Genomic DNA, 15,325 nt, shown 5'->3' with positions numbered 1-15,325 from the left:
GCAAACAAAAGAAAAGCAAAGCACATTTTGCTCAACATCCAAGTCTACAAAGATTAACCTGCTGCAGCAGCTGACCAACAGCGCACTCGGTGCTTCAGATGCAGAGATTAAGCAGATAACGGGATGAAGCACTCTGCTCCAGACGGAGGAAACTAAGGAGAACAGGATGCTTGTGCTCTGGATAAACAGGCTTTTAGGTAGCTAATATGCATTTCAGGAAGAATTTTAACGAACCCAGCTTCTTGCATCTTCCCATACATAGAAAAGCACTATAATCATTAACTTGAGAAAACTGCTCTTTGTGACCGGCAGTAATCTTTTACCAAAATGTATATCGATTGCTTGTACTCCCTGACCAAAATATTTACATGTAAACTGGTCTCACCCCCTACCTCTCTGGAGCAGTTTTTCAGAGCTATCTGAGAGGCTGTCTCCCAGGCTATAGTCCCCAGTAAGTCCCTGAATAAAACCTCAGGTGTGGGGGAGGGGCGGTCATTGACTTTCCAGGAGGGAAAGAAGAGCAGTCCAAGCAGCAGAAAGCATGTGCAAAGGTCCTGCCACAGAAGGCAGCCTAATGAACACCAGGGTCTGAAAGCAGTGCAGTGTGGAGAGCAGTGAGAGAGGGAGGCTGGCTGGGGAGCGGGCGGGGAGCAGGCAGGGAGCAGTCTTCAACAGGTCCACCTGGTTTTCCATCTGGCTCTGCATTCCGTGGCTGTGTGGTCTGGGACAGGTTAATTCATCTTAGCTTGTTTCTCTTCTGTAAAATGGGAATAATAACACCTGCCTCCCAGGATTGCTCTGAGGATGAATGAGATTAGGAAAAGTGCCAAGCTGTGGCACCAGATCAGGGCTCCTTAAAGTTTTTTTTTTTTTTTTTGCGGTACGCGGGCCTCTCACTGTTGTGGCCTCTCCCGTTGCAGAGCACAGGCTCCGGACACGCAGGCTCAGCGGCCATGGCTCACGGGCCTAGCCGCTCCGCAGCATTGTGGGATCTTCCCAGACCGGGTACAAACCAGTGTCCCATGCATCGGCAGGTGGACTGTCAACCACTGTGCCACCAGGGAAGCCCTCCTTAAAGTTTTGAATGTTTCTAATCAGGGGAGTTTTAGAAAGATTCCCTGACGAGTGATCAATCTCTTTGATCAAAAGGATGAATAATCAGTCTCATCATCGAAGAAATGCAAATCCTTTTACAATGAGTAGTCTTTCCCGTATCTTCCCCAGATTAAGCACTGGGGAAGAAAAGAGGAAACTGGAACCTTCTAGCACTTGCTAATGGATTTATAAAGAGGTCCAGTTACTTGTACTCAAGAGAAAATGGGTAGGTGCACATCCAATGATCTGTGATTCCATTCCTGGATATAAACCTGAGAAAAATCCCACTCGGGGTCACCACAATATTGCCTGTGATAGCAACATACTGGGGGGCTAGAACGGGGTTTGGTTACAAGTGACAGAAATCCTCCAATAGCAGTGATTTTTTTTTTTTTTTTTTTTTTTGGCCACACAGCTTGCAGGATCTTAGTTCCCTGGCTAGGTTTTGAACCCGGGCCCCAGCAGTAAAAGTGCCAAGTCCTAACCACTGGACCACCAGGGAATTACCACCCGATAGCAGTGATTTAAACAAGACAGGAAGTTCCCCTTCTCACCAAAGCCCAGAGGTCAGTAGTGCAGGGCTGGTAAGACGCTGCATGGAAGCTCAGACCCAGGCGCCTTCTTTCCTTGTCCTGCCCTGCATGGCTTCCTTCCCCAAGGTCACCTTGTGTCAGTAGGGATGCTCCACTTCCAGTGAGCAGCAGGAAGAAAGCCAAAGAGAGGGGCACACACTGCCCGCTTAGGGACGTGTCCTGGAAGTCGCACACCTTCCTCTGAATTGGCATTTGGCCACACTTGGCTACAGTGGAGGCTGGCAAGCACTGTCTTCATTCTGAATTCTCTGTGCTTTGCTAAAAACCAGGGGTTCTGTTACCCTGGGAGGAGGAAGAATAGGTGTGAGGGGACAACAAATGGTCTGAGCCACAGGGGTCGTGGGGAGGGGGTGGTCACGGGAAGGACAGAGACAGAAATCCTCAAATATACACAAGTTGAATGTATTCCCGTTTATTCTGTTGAGATTGAACATATTTTCATTTTAATTTTAATGTGTTCAGACTTATTAATGGACATAAAATATCTGAAAAAAAATGAGTTATACCATATCACGGATTATTTAAATGTTAAAAAATTTTCTTTCTATATTTCCCACATTGTAAGTTCAAAGGAATACCACATTCCAACAAAAAACTCTTTAAAGAGAGTGATATGTTTTTGCCAAAATTATACCACCTATCAGTGGAAAATTCATGGCTTTATTAGTAGACGGTGCTGAGAAAACTGGCTCATTATATGGTGAAACTAAAACTTGGATCTCATAGACAAAGGTGAATTTCAAATAGTTTAAAAGTAGTATTCAACATTTCAGCAGCCAGTACAGCCTGGCATTAACCAATGAGAACAAATATTTGACCATGCAAAGCAGATGCCAGCACATACCAGTGTGTACTGGCTGGACTTCAGCCCGATATTAGGGGCCTAAATGTGAAAGAAAAGCTAATAAACTAACAGAAGAAAAATGTAAAATATCTTAACTACTTTTAAATAAGAAATCAAAAAGCAACAAAATAGTTAATTCATCTACATTAAAATTAAGAATTTCTGTTCAGTGAAGGACACCCCTCAATATACAAACACAAGTGCCGTTTTGAGAGTTTTTTGCAACTGCCCAGGAATATACGAAGAACTTTTGAGAGTAAACAAACAAAAAAAAGATAGGAAGCTCCCATGAGAAAATGAGCAATTCACACAAAGGGAAACCAGAAAAGCTGACAGGTATATAAAGAAATTCCCCAAATTACTGGTGATCAGACGAATGTACATTAAAATACAGCACCACTTTACACCCAGCAGACCAGCAAAAATTAGAAAGTTGGGCAGTAGCAAGTGCTGGTGAGGATGAGGAGAAATAGGAAGCTTTAAGTGGGAGAGTCAATGACCATTCTGAAAACAAATAGAGAAATTAACCTGTCCGACCCATATTCCCGTCCTGGGTACCTCTGCCAGAGAACTTTTCACAAAATATGGAAGGGGACACATAAAAAGATGTTCATGCTGAGGAGTTGGAGGCACCCAGGTGTCCACCACTTAGCAAATGTGTAAACAAAATGCAGTTGACACCCACCATGGAATACCTCAGAGCAGTTCAAAAAAATAAAGCCGATGTAGCATAAGCAACACAGGTTGAGTGAAAAAAGCTACAAGATCTACAGCATGATACTACATGTGGAAAAAGTATATTCACACGTACAACATGGCATTTTTCGAGGATACATTCACATTCAAAAACATGTAATCAACACATTAAAATGGACGCTTACGGGAGAGGATGGAGTGAAGGGGAAAAGCCATAAAACCAGAGAAGCCTTGCGTGGACTGGAATCCTGAGATCCAAAACCAAAAGGCTCAAGGTGCTCAATTATGCCTTAAATAATGTGTGTGCATCAGGAAGGTGGCTTGAAAGGGTCCTGGGGTGAGGAAGACACCCAAGCCTGAGAATTTACTATATTCTTCAAAAGAATAACCCATCGTCCGCCTCTGCTGAAGCTAATACATGTGTGAGCTCGATCCTCTAGTCTCCTGCAGGCTGAGGAGCACACCCCTGTATGTGCCCCAAGCAAACTCCACCCCCACCCCCGTGACACTGAGGCCACTGCTGGTCCTGGACGCGGCAGAAATGCCAGGCCTGGAATCCCACACCAGGGATTTCATGTTGATTTCAACTCACTCTTTCAATAGAAGCAGTCTCATAGACATTTCGATAAAGGAAAGGGTGATGGTGGGGGAAAGGGTGAGGGTAAGGCATACCTTCTCCATGTCCCAGGGGACTGCAAAGCTCAGCACACCCTGTGGATGGAGCCACAGTCCTCCCAGGGCAGCAAGGACCACCACACAACTAATCAGGTAGCTAACGGCTTGAACCAGGGTCGACGGGGCGGGGCGGGGGTGGTCCAAGATCACTCCTCGATTTTGCTTCAGCTTGAGGATAAGTTCTACCTCGGTTTCAGCGAGCCCTTATGGGGCCAAAAGGGGGCAGCCGCTCTCCCCAAGTCCACGCTGGGCCTCTAAACAGGGAGTGGGGTTTCAGCTCCAGACCTCGATGAGGTCCCCGGATTCCATGCCCAGATCAGCCGGCAGCTCCTTGCCTGAAAGCTTTGTCCCATCGAAGAAGAAGGAGAGCTTGCGGCCCGAGAGTCCCATGGCCTCCTCATAGCGGGACATGAGGGTCTTGAGAGGAGAATCCTGGATGGAGAGGAAAAACTGGATGTAAGAATTTGAAAAGAGGGGCTGAGGAGAACTTGTAGGGACAGACAGAGGACTTGCGACAGGGAGGACAAGGGGACAAGTCAAGTCAGAGCCCACGGAGGGAAAGGCAACTGGCTGAAGAGGCCAGCGGCAAGCTGGTTCCTCTCTAGGGAGCTGGGCCACAGAGCCCAGGACTGGGATGTCGGCTGTGGGTCAGGCAGGTTCTCCAAAGCCGGTCTCCTCACCTACGATGGAGGCATGAATCACAAGGAGGAAGCCAGCCGGGCTCTGGCTTCTGACCCAAGCTGGGGGCCAGGCACTCCCACTGAAATGGATGTATAACCCTAGCCAAGTGCTATGGGTTGATTGTGTCCCCCAAAAAAGATACCTTGTGGTCTTAACCCCTGGTAAATGTGCATGTGACCTCATTTGGAAGATGTTATCAAGATAAGATGAGGTCATACTCGATTACAGTGGGCACTAAGGCAACAGGACTGGTGTGCTTATAAGAGAAAACAGACACACAGAGAGACACACAGGGAGAACGTCATGTGAGGAAAGAGGCAGAGACTGGAGTGATGCAGCTGTGAGCCAAGGACTGCCAGCCACCACCAGAAGCTAGGAGGAAGCAAGGAAGGATTCTACCTAGAGTCTCTGAGGGAGCATGACCCTGCTGACAACTTTTCTTTTTTTATAGTTGATTTACAATATTTTATTAGTTACAGGTTTACAACATCATGATTCAATATTTTTATAGATTATACTCTATTTAAAATTATTATAAAATAATGGCTATATTCCCCTCTTCTGTCCAATATATCTTTTTTTTTAACATCTCTATTGGAGTATAATTGCTTTACAATGGTGTGTTAGTTTCTACTTTATAACAAAGTGAATCAGCTATACATAAACATATATCCCCATATCTCCTCCTTCTTGCGTCTCCCTCCCACTCTCCCTATCCCACCCCTCTAGGTGGACACAAAGCACCGAGCTGATCTCCCCATGCTATGCAGCTGCTTCCCACTAGCTATCTATTTTATATTTGGTAGTGTATATATGTCATTGCCACTCTCTCACTTCGTCCCACCTGCTGACAACTTGATTTCGAACCTGTAGCCTCCAGAACTGTGAAAGAATACATTTCTATTGTTTTAAGCCACCCAGTTTGTTGTATTTTGTTATAGCAGCTCTCAGAAACTAATATGGCCAAGTTACTCCACCTCTATAGAGGTTGGCTTCCGTATTTGTTAGATGAGGGTAACAACAGTGCTTTCCCATATAAGATTGTTGTGAAATTCAATAATATCCTGAATGTGAAGTAAATATCCTTAGCACAGGGACTGTCACTTCTTTTGTAATTACGATGGGTTTTATTGGTTACTGTCCAAGGGTGATTTTGACTTCAACCAGGAGTTAGGAGACCAGAGCCAGGCTCCCAGCAGAAGGGGGAGGGAAATTGAACACTGGGCTTTTTCCACTATCTAGGATGGGTGGGGACCCAAGACCACAGAGGGCAGTGACTCCATCCTCCACCCACTGACACGAGACCACAGAGCACGGGGCAAGGGGCACAGAGAGCCAACTCCCCCACTCACTCGAGGCAGCGAGACTTCCAGCAGCTGGTGCTTCTCCTTCCCCTGCACCCGCAGCTGGAGCAGGTGGGACTTCTCTGTGACATCCGGAGAACTTGCTAGCACCACGCAGTCTGTGGGGGGCAGGATCGGGAAGCCAGGCCTAAGCGGGGGTTGGAAGCAGGGTCCCCTCTGGGCCTCTTCCCATATCCCCTCCCTGTGGCAAAAGCCTCCTCAAGCCTCCCTGCCTTCCTCTCACCAATGATGTCAGCCACTCCAAGCTTTAGGGTCCTGGGGGTGGCGGTAGGGGACAGCTCTGTCTCTCCGAAGAGCAAGAGGATCCTGCTTGGGGACACCCCAAGACGGCCGGCCATGTGGTCCACCACGCTCTGGAGGGGCTCCGACTGGGAGGGGGACAAGAAGTGAAGGAGGCCTTCCTGCCTTGATGTGCTTCCCCCCACCCACCCCCAGTTTCTGGCCTTAACTACTTGCTGAATTCCTCATCTGTGAGTTCCACCATATTTACCTGGCAAGGCATAAAATAAAATCATGTTAACAAGGGGTTCAGGCAAGTGACACAAAGACACGAAGCAGCCATGAGTTAGGAGAGAAAAGGGAGTGGTGGGGATTGCGGCCAACCAGAACCAGATACGCCCCATCTAAACAGGCCAGCTGTTCCGCAGTTCCAGCTGATTGGTACCATGTAGGAATATGGGCCAGGTACTGTATCTTCCTATTTAAGAGAAACCAGAAATCTGGACCCTGGTACAAAATCACCCATTGCAAAGGTTGGCGATGAACTCATATGTTCATGTGAGTCATACATGGGACTTCCCTGGGGGTCCAGTGGTTAAGACTCCACGCTTCCACTGCAGGGGGTGCGGGATCGATCCCTGGTTGGGGAAGTTCTGCATGCCGTGAAGTGCAGCCAAAAAAATAAATAAATAAAAGCACCGTACAGCACAAAAGAAGAAGAAGCATGGGACTTCCCTAATGGTCCAGTGGCTAAGATTCTGCGTTCCCAATGCAGGGGGTTCGATCCCTGGTCAGGGAACTAAGATCTCGCATGCCACACAGCAGGGGCAAAAAAAAAAAAGAAGAAGAAGAAGAAGAAGAAGAAGAAGCACAGTTGATAAGGCCATGGGCTGCCAGTTCACAAGCCCTAGCTTAGTTGCTTGCCTGATGCATGGTTACTGCTCGATAAATGGTCACTTCTGTTATCATTCTTGTTTTGGAATTGGAGTCATCCCTACAAAAAGAGTAGCCTTCATCAGGAAGCTAGCGGGGATCGGAATGACCAAGTGACATCTGGGTGTCCAAGGCAGTAAGAGCAAGCATAAGAGGGAAGCACAGGGTCCGAGGGAAGGAAAGAGGGAGGGATGCACCCTGGGGAGGGGCTACCAAGCAAAGCTGCTTAGGATGTTTTAGTGGAGCCTTGAAAACGGGTGGGAAGTTTGCCAGAAAGAGAGGGGAGAGGGAGGAAAAAAATCTCCCAAGGGGAAGAGTGAGCACAAAGGCGCACAGGGCTGAACAAGCGCTGGGCAGCTCCAGACAGCAGGATGGGCAAAGGAAGCCACGGTCCCTTCTGCCCAGACACCACAGTCTCTCCACAGACAGTTCCTGGGACCCTTCTCCCAGGCTCTTCAGGCACTTACCATTCTGACGGGCAATCTGATCAGGTCAGCCCGGCACTGGATTTTGAGCGGCAAGAGCCGAGGGTTCTCTGGGAGAGTGGGCCCCTCCAGTAGGACCACCTCATCCTCTTGGCTCAGGTGGTCCTGGCCCTGGGGCTGCTTGGGACTCAGGCAGGAACGGAGATCTTGGAGGCGCTTGTTCACCTCTCTGGGGTGCAGAAGGAACTGTGGGTCAGTCAGGGTGGGCCCCTCCACCCTGCCCCTCTCCACCCCGCCCAGAGCCCCCTGCCCCTGGCACCTTAACTTCTGGAGTGCCCGCGCGTGCTTCCTGCTGTTGGTCCGAGGCAGACGTGGAGGCAAAGGTGAGGTGTCCTGAACCCTGTAGAGATAAAAGAGGGACAGGATGGAGAAAGAGGTGAGACCCCAACCCCACACCTCTCCTCATGGGACCCCTGGGGACCAGAGGGGTACCTGGAGAATCAAGAGAGAGCATCTTCCGGTGACATCCATCTTATGGGAAGACAGGGGGAGGTAAGGACAGGGAAAACCTGAGTCATAATTTTTATATTTATATGACCCAAATATGAGGGAGGAGAATGCCTAACTTTTAAGATAAGTTACTTCCCAGGTAAATGTCTGATAACATCCAAATGACACCAAGCACTTACTATCGGCCAAGGGTTAACTCTTAATTTACCCCAAAATTCTGACCCAGGTACCACTATTATCCCCATTTTACAGAAGAGAAAATTGAAGCACAGAGAGGCTGGCTAAGAGATAGCTGCCGGATTTGAACCACAGGGCAGTGTGCAGAGCCACACCCTTCACCCCTGCATCACTACTTTCTTAGACAAAAAGCTGAAATCTCCACTTCCTGGCGGGTCCTGAGGGCCCGCTGTCATCCTCTGATGGGGCTCACCTCTTCTTTGCCCCAAGAAGAGCTTCATTCCTCACCTGAGCCTCAAGACTCCTTCCGTCCTTCTCCTTACCCTTTGAGGAGGCAGCCAAGGTTCTGCCTGCCTCAGCCTAGCCCCCCCAACTCCCTTGCTGCTCCAGCGGCCCCAGGGCCCTCGCCTCACTCACAGTAACATCTCTTTCTTCTCTTCTCCATCCCTACTCCTCAGCTTCTTCTTCCAGGGAGAATTGGGACGTGGGGAATCCTCAGCGTGGAGACTGCTGGAATCTGCCATGTCCGCCTCTGGGGACAGAGCAGGAGGAAGTGGAAAGGGTTAGCCAAGAGAGGGCAGCGGGAGGCCAAGGAGAGACAAGTCAGGGGCTTCAGAAGGTTCTGAGAAAGGAGGAGACTAAGGGAGCCCCAGACACACACAATCACTGGGGAAGGGCTCAAGGGGTGTGAGTCAAAAGGGAAAAGCCTACCTCAGAGAGAAGAATGAACTGGAGCCTGACAGATTAGAGCAAGAGAGTGTCAGAACTTCGTGCTAAGGCATGAGACAGTGGTGAGTGTGGACAGTCGGAAAGTGGCTCACCCCAACTGGAGCATGCTCTTCTCACTTTTGATCACATGCACCCCACAAATGAAGAACACTGAGCACACAACCCGGAAGATAGGTATTTACTTAATACACATATACTACTTACTATACAGGTACATACTATTATATATGTTATGAAACATACACTAAAACAAATGTCAAACGATGGGTTTTTTTTCTGATATTTCTCTTATTTTCTTCCCATACTCAGTTTGGTGGGCACAGAGAGACTGTGACTCTGGGGTGGAGGAGGGGGTGTGGGGCAGGGAGGGAATGAGGTAAAGAGGTAAGTATAGGCCTTCTGAGCCTACGTTTCTCAAATATCATCCGCGTGTCATTGCCATATTTTGCCATATCTCTGTATTATTTAATATCTTTCTTTCTTTCTTAAGTTAATTTATTTATTTTTAGCTGCGTTGGGTCTTCGTTGCTGCGTGTGGGCTTTCTCTAGTTGCGGCGAGCGGGGGTACTCTTCGTTGCGTGCGCGGGCTTCTCATTGTGGTGGCTTCTCTTGCTGCGGAGCTCAGGCTCTAGGCGCGCAGGCTTCAGTAGCTGTGGCATGTGGGCTCAGCAGTTGTGGCTCGCAGGCTCAGTAGCTGCGGCGCACGGGCTTAGTTGCTCCGCGGCATGTGGGATCTTCCTGGACCAGGGCTCGAACCCGTGTCCCCTGCATTGGCAGGCAGATTCTTAACCACTGTGCCACCAGGGAAGTCCTAATATCTTTCTTTAAATCACTCATTTTAACTTGAATATCTTATAAAAGGAAATCAGGTATAATATTCTAAACTACAGAAGCTGTTTTCCATTTGCTTGCCACACGATCATCATTAACCATAAGATAATTACTCTGAATACAAAACAGTGATAATGAATCCTAGATCAGTGGTTCTCAGAGGCAATTTTGCCTCCTGGGGGACATGTGGCAATGTCTGTAGACAATTTTGGTTGTCACAATGAGGGGAGGAAGGGGTTGGGGTATGATACTGGGATCTGGTGGGTAGAGGTCAGGATGTTGCTAAACATCCCACAGGGCACAGGACAGCCCCAAACAAAGAATGATCCAGTCCAAATGTCAGTAGCACCGAGGTTGTGAAATCCTGTCCTAGTAGCTGCCAGAGGCCTGAGATTCTGCGTTTCTGACAAACGCCTGGAAGATACCCAACATTCCTGGGTCCACATTTTGAGTGGCAAGGACAGAGGTGCCTTTGTACTTCTCTGTTCCAGGTACCATATATGCAAACCATATATGTAGTCCAAGAGGGGGCTTTCTATATATTCTCTTTAATTAAGTCTCACCAGAATCCTTTGACATAGGTCCATTTTTTATCCCCATTTTGCTGATGAGGAAATTGAAGCACTGAGAGATTAACTCGCCCAAGGTCACACAGCTACTAAGGGGTAGAACTGGCATTCAAACCAGGCCTGCTGGTTCCCAAATCAGCTCTTAATCACCCTGCCATACTCCCTCATGGTGCAAAAGTCTTAGTCCAAGGTCTGCATTTGCCCACTGGATCGCTTCCCTATTAGACTTGATTCCTACTCACTGCCCTTGAGTGGTTTGCAAAAATCACATCACTGAGGGAGAATAAAGGCTGGGCAGCCCTGAAAAGATTCAAATAACACCCTGCTGGCTCCAGAGTGTTCCCAAGACACTTGTTGAAGATGTAACAAGATGTTACAGATTCTTAACACTTCCCCCTCCCCTGTTCCCAGGATTACAGAATCAGAATCTCTGGGGCTGGCACCTGGAAATCTGTATATTAGCTCACTCTTATGCCTATTAGAGTTGGCGGAAGGGTGTTTTGACAGCATTTTCTGTGCCTTCTGGTTAACAATCCAGCTCCTTTCAGGATTGGAGCTTTTTCTGGCTAGGATGCAGGAGTCACCTCTCCCATGTCCTTCCCCTGAGCCTCAGGAAACAACTAACTGCAGGGATGTAAACTCCAGAAAGTCTCCTCAAAGAGGCCAGCGCTGGGCACCTCTCCCTAGAAGCCCTCCCTTACCTTCCTCAGTCTCTGGGGGGCAGAATTTCAGGAGGGACTTGTGGTCTGGGATGAGGTGGAGGCTGCTTTTCACCTGCAAAGAAAAAGTAGATCAGTCCCAAATCCTCCCTCCACTTAAAGAGAAAACTGGGGTCGATTCTTCCCTCACACCCAGGCCTCCTCCAGCTCCCAAGTCCTCCCTAAGGATGTAGACATTACAGCCCTCCCACAGGGACTCAGGAGCTCAGCTTCCCCAGGATCCAAAATTGGAGTACCCTACCGTACGGTATCACTTATATGTGGAATCTAAAATATGACACAAACGAACATAACTACAAAGCAGAAACAGACTCACAGACATAGAGAACACACTTGTGGTTGCCAAGGGGAAGGGGCGAGGGATGGACTGGGAGTTTGGGGTTAGTAGATGCAAACCATTACATATAGAATGGATGGACAACAAGGTCCTACTGGATAGCACAGGGAACTATATTCAATGGAAAAGAATATAAAAAAGAATGTGTAGGGCTTCCCTGGTGGCGCAGTGGTTGAGAGTCCGCCTGCCAATGCAGGGGACACGGGTTCATGCCTCAGTCCGGGAAGATCCCACATGCCGCGGAGCGGCTGGGCCCGTGAGCCATGGCCGCTGAGCCTGCGCGTCCGGAGCCTGTGCTCCGCAACGGGAGAGGTCGCGGCAGTGAGAGGCACGCGCACCGCAAAAAAAAAAAAAAAAAAAAGAATGTGTATACATACATGTATAACTGAATCACTTTGCTATACAGCAGAAATTAACACAACATTGTAAATCAACTACACTTCAATTTAAAAAAATAAGTACTCTGACTCCGACACCCCTTTCCCTAATGCACTGTAAGGATGCAAGGTTAGTTCCCCTTTTTTACGAAGCTGCTAGCCATCCTGCTATCTTAGAATCCTTGGGAATCTCAGCCCCCTAGCTCACCCTACCACGTGGGGACTCCAGCCTCCTGGAGCCCCCAGTTCTCTCTGAACTTCCATGGACCCCAGTCCCCATCTTCCTGGATCTTTAGCAATGGGCCCCAACCTTAAAACCCAGTATGCCCCAAATCCCAGCCCTAGGAGCCTCAACTCTTCTCTGAACCATCAGGGATCCCAAACCCTTAGGCTCTCTATACCCCCGACACTCCAGCTCCTGGGAATCCCAAACTCCCAGCACACTCCAAACCCCTTCACCTCCCCAATTTACAGAAACCCCAGGAACCCTGCCCCCAAGGCTCCTAGCCCCTGCTTCCGTTTAGTCTCCCAAGACCAATCCTAGAACCCTACCCTCAACATTTCTAAACCCAGCCCTTCCGCGCTAGCCCTCTCGGGGACCCGCGTGCACCTTCTCGGAGTACACTGGAACCGCCGGTGCCTCCTCGGGATCCAGCAGCAACTGCCGCCGCCGCCTGACCAAGACTCGAGGGGTTTCAGCCGGCCGTGCGCCCGCCCCTTCGCTGTCACTGTCGCTGTCGTCCCGGGGCGCGGCCGGCACGGGGGGTTCCGGGAGCGGGACCTCGGCCGGGTCCGCAGCGCCCCGCGCCGTTGCGACCTCCAAGACATCCTCATCGCTGTCGCTGACCAAGTCCACAAGCACCGAGTCCAGGGTGCGCCGGGCTGGCGATCGTTGAGCGCCAGGACGCCGGCCACGGCCGCCCCGGGATCCCCGAGCCCCTCGGCCGACACCGCCGCCTCTGGGCCGCCGGCCCTTTTTCCTCACCGGCTCCGCCATGGCACACACCCGGCTGCCACAGTCGCCCGCCTCTAGCCAACTCGCCTGGCCCCCTCCAGCGGCTTCCGCCCTTCATTGGGTGAACTGCCTGCTAGTCAGCACCTCTCCCCGCCCACACCCTCTGGATCCACCTCTCCGCCTTTTCACTGGTCGCTGCACCCGCCCATCACACATTCACCACTGAAACCAAGGCGCCAAAGATTCCAATCAGCCTCGGCGCAATCGGCGTAGGTTTCGACTCGTTCCGGCTCACCCATTGGCCTGACCATCCTTCTACAAAGCCCCGCCCACTGAAGAGAGTCTTTTTCCTGGTAGGTGGAGGAGCGGGGCATCCTGGGAATTGTAGTCTGCAAGCCGTCAGGCTAGAGTGGAAGGAGTCCGGCTGGGAATTGCTTTTAGAAACCGCAGACCTCACGGGTATCCCGTTTATTCTTTCCCCCAACCGCTTGGTGGGCTGAGTAATTCCGCTCGACGCCGACCCCTCGCACACGACCCCTCCTCACGTACAGAATCCGCACAATACGACCCTGGACCAACACTTCAATACCGCGCAACTCTCCGCATAACCTTCGACAGCATACATACCTTCCCCCACACTGGAGGTCCCGACAGACACTTTTCACGGGCAAAGTCAACCCAACGTACACTCTTGCAACACCCTCCCACAACGTACACCTAAGCACAACCCGCCTCACAAACACCTGGAAGGGCAAATACAAGTGAAAAGTAAGAGGCTTAATTCTCCCTGTTGAAAATAAGGGACGTGACTTCTCCCCCTTCTCCCTTTTCTTTCAGAATTTCTTTCTTGGAACTTTTCAAAATGTATGTAAATCTTTGTAATGGCTAACTAAGCCTCTTGCCAGTCTCATAACTCAGAACTCCAGGACCTGGGAGACATTTTCTTTTTAATTTAAGTTTAGTTGATTTACAATGTTGTGTTTCTGGTGTACAGCAAAGTGATTCAGTTTTCTATATATTTTCTTTCTCAGATTCTTTTCCATTATAGTTTATTACAAGATATTGAATATAGTTCCCTGTGCTATGCAATAGGACCTTGTTGTTTATCTATTTTATATTTAGTAGTTTGTATCTGCTAATCCCAAACTCCTAATTTATTCCACCCCCCACCCCACTCCCTTTCCCCTTTGGTAACCATAAGTTTGTTTTCTATGTCTGTGAGTCTGTTCCTCTTTTGTAAATAAGTTCTGGAGCCATCTTTTTGAAATGCAAGCATCAGGGGAAATAGCTCCCAATCTCCCCATCTCCCAGCTCCAGCGGGAGAATAACAGCCTAACTTCATGGAGGCTCTGCTGCAATATACAAAACCACCTCCCATCAAAAATACTGTAAAGCAACTACACTCCAATAAAAATTTTTTAAAAAAGAAAAGAAACGAAACTAGATAAATCAGACTCTAGAAAAAAAAAAAAAGATGTCATAAGTTTGTCTTGCCCTTGGATAAAAGCCAATCACCATGATAAAGTTAGGATGATCTATGTGTGCCTAAAGGTAGTGTCAAGTCTTCTTACTTGAGGCCTAGTCATTGTTTATCTTGAAAACAAGATATGGGTTTTGAAAACTTATCTTGAAAACAGGATAATGGGTGGTACCTGCTTGGCTATATAAAATGGTGAGATTTCTTTCTGCTTTTGCAATCCATCTCTCAGTGGATTGCCTGTAACGTGCCTGGCATTCTGTTTAATGCTTATTCAATAATAAAACTGTTTTCTCAAACGTATGGACACCAAGGGGGGAAAGTGGCGGTGGAGGGTGGTGGTGGGGTGGGGTGGCGGTGGGATGAAGTGGGAGATTGGGATTGACACATATACATTAATATGTATAAAATAGATAACTAATAAGAACGTGCGGTATAAAAGATAAATTAAATAAAATTCAAATATTCAAAAAAATAATAATAAAACTGTTTTCTGTCTCTACTACCTCTGTGTAGAGGTTTTCTGGGTGGGAAGAAGGTTTTGTTTTTTTCATTTCATTTCCCCAACACACCCACCAACGACATTGCATACCTCAGAGGCTACATATCCTCCACACATCTACTGTATCCACAACTCCTGTACAACATGCACCCCAACGCAGCACAGATGTAACCGATCAGGACCCCATGGGGCCTTCCTGGGACAGGCCCTCCCCCCATATCTTCTGCTTTAGCTCCTCTCTGAAGTATTGATACCTAGATAACAATATTTGATGCACACTTCCTAAGTTGTTTTACAGATGTGAAAACCCCCCACCAGGACTTGGGGCAGTGGTTAAGAATCTGCCTGCCAATGCAGGGGACACAGGTTCGAGCCCTGGTCTGGGAAGATCCCACATGCCGTGGAGCAACTAAGCCCGTGTGCCACAACTACTGAGCCTGCGCTCTAGAGGCCGCGAGCCACAACTACTGAGCCCACGCGCCTAGAGCCCTGCTCCGCAACAGGAGAAGCCACAGCAATGAGAAGCCCACGCACCTCAACAAAGAGTAGCCCCTGCTCAGCCCCCACTCACTGCAACTAAAGAAAGCCCGTGTGCAGCAACAAAGACCCAATGCAGC

General features: G+C 48.9%; 1 protein-coding gene and 1 non-coding gene across 2 annotated transcripts; both read right to left on the bottom strand.

The window, feature by feature from the left end:
* Positions 1 to 1,525: 1,525 nt before the first annotated feature.
* Positions 1,526 to 1,597, bottom strand: TRNAK-UUU (transfer RNA lysine (anticodon UUU)). Its single transcript has one exon. It is a non-coding gene; the product is annotated as a tRNA-Lys (tRNA).
* A 471-nt stretch (positions 1,598 to 2,068) lies between these two features.
* On the bottom strand, positions 2,069 to 13,365 carry NFATC2IP (nuclear factor of activated T cells 2 interacting protein). The gene is made up of 8 exons (XM_027126523.1): positions 12,385 to 13,365; positions 11,043 to 11,115; positions 8,630 to 8,744; positions 7,845 to 7,925; positions 7,568 to 7,754; positions 6,172 to 6,316; positions 5,937 to 6,046; positions 2,069 to 4,335 (listed from the first exon to the last, which is right to left on the bottom strand). The coding sequence occupies exons 1-8, from the start codon at positions 12,769 to 12,771 to the stop codon at positions 4,177 to 4,179; spliced, it is 1,257 nt and encodes a 418-aa protein (XP_026982324.1). The 5' UTR covers positions 12,772 to 13,365; the 3' UTR covers positions 2,069 to 4,176.
* Between the last annotated feature and the right edge of the window lie 1,960 nt (positions 13,366 to 15,325).

This window comes from Aethalodelphis obliquidens, unplaced genomic scaffold (assembly GCF_003676395.1).
Source record: "Aethalodelphis obliquidens isolate GAN/ISIS:26980383/991018 unplaced genomic scaffold, ASM367639v1 scaffold30, whole genome shotgun sequence".
Lineage (NCBI taxonomy): Eukaryota > Metazoa > Chordata > Mammalia > Artiodactyla > Delphinidae > Aethalodelphis > Aethalodelphis obliquidens.
Note: the sequence above shows the minus strand (reverse complement) of the source record. Positions and strands in the feature narration are given on the sequence as shown.

Excerpts from the sequence above, each read along its gene's own strand:
- NFATC2IP (XM_027126523.1), bottom strand. The coding sequence starts at position 12,771 with ATGGCGGAGCCGGTGAGGAAAAAGGGCCGGCGGCCCAGAGGCGGCGGT. Across the intron at positions 11,116-12,384 it reads TTCCAGTGTACTCCGAGAAG|GTGAAAAGCAGCCTCCACCT; the intron begins GTGCACGCGGGT and ends TTTTCTTTGCAG. Across the intron at positions 6,317-7,567 it reads TCAGATTGCCCGTCAGAATG|TCGGAGCCCCTCCAGAGCGT; the intron begins GTAAGTGCCTGA and ends TCCCCCTCCCAG.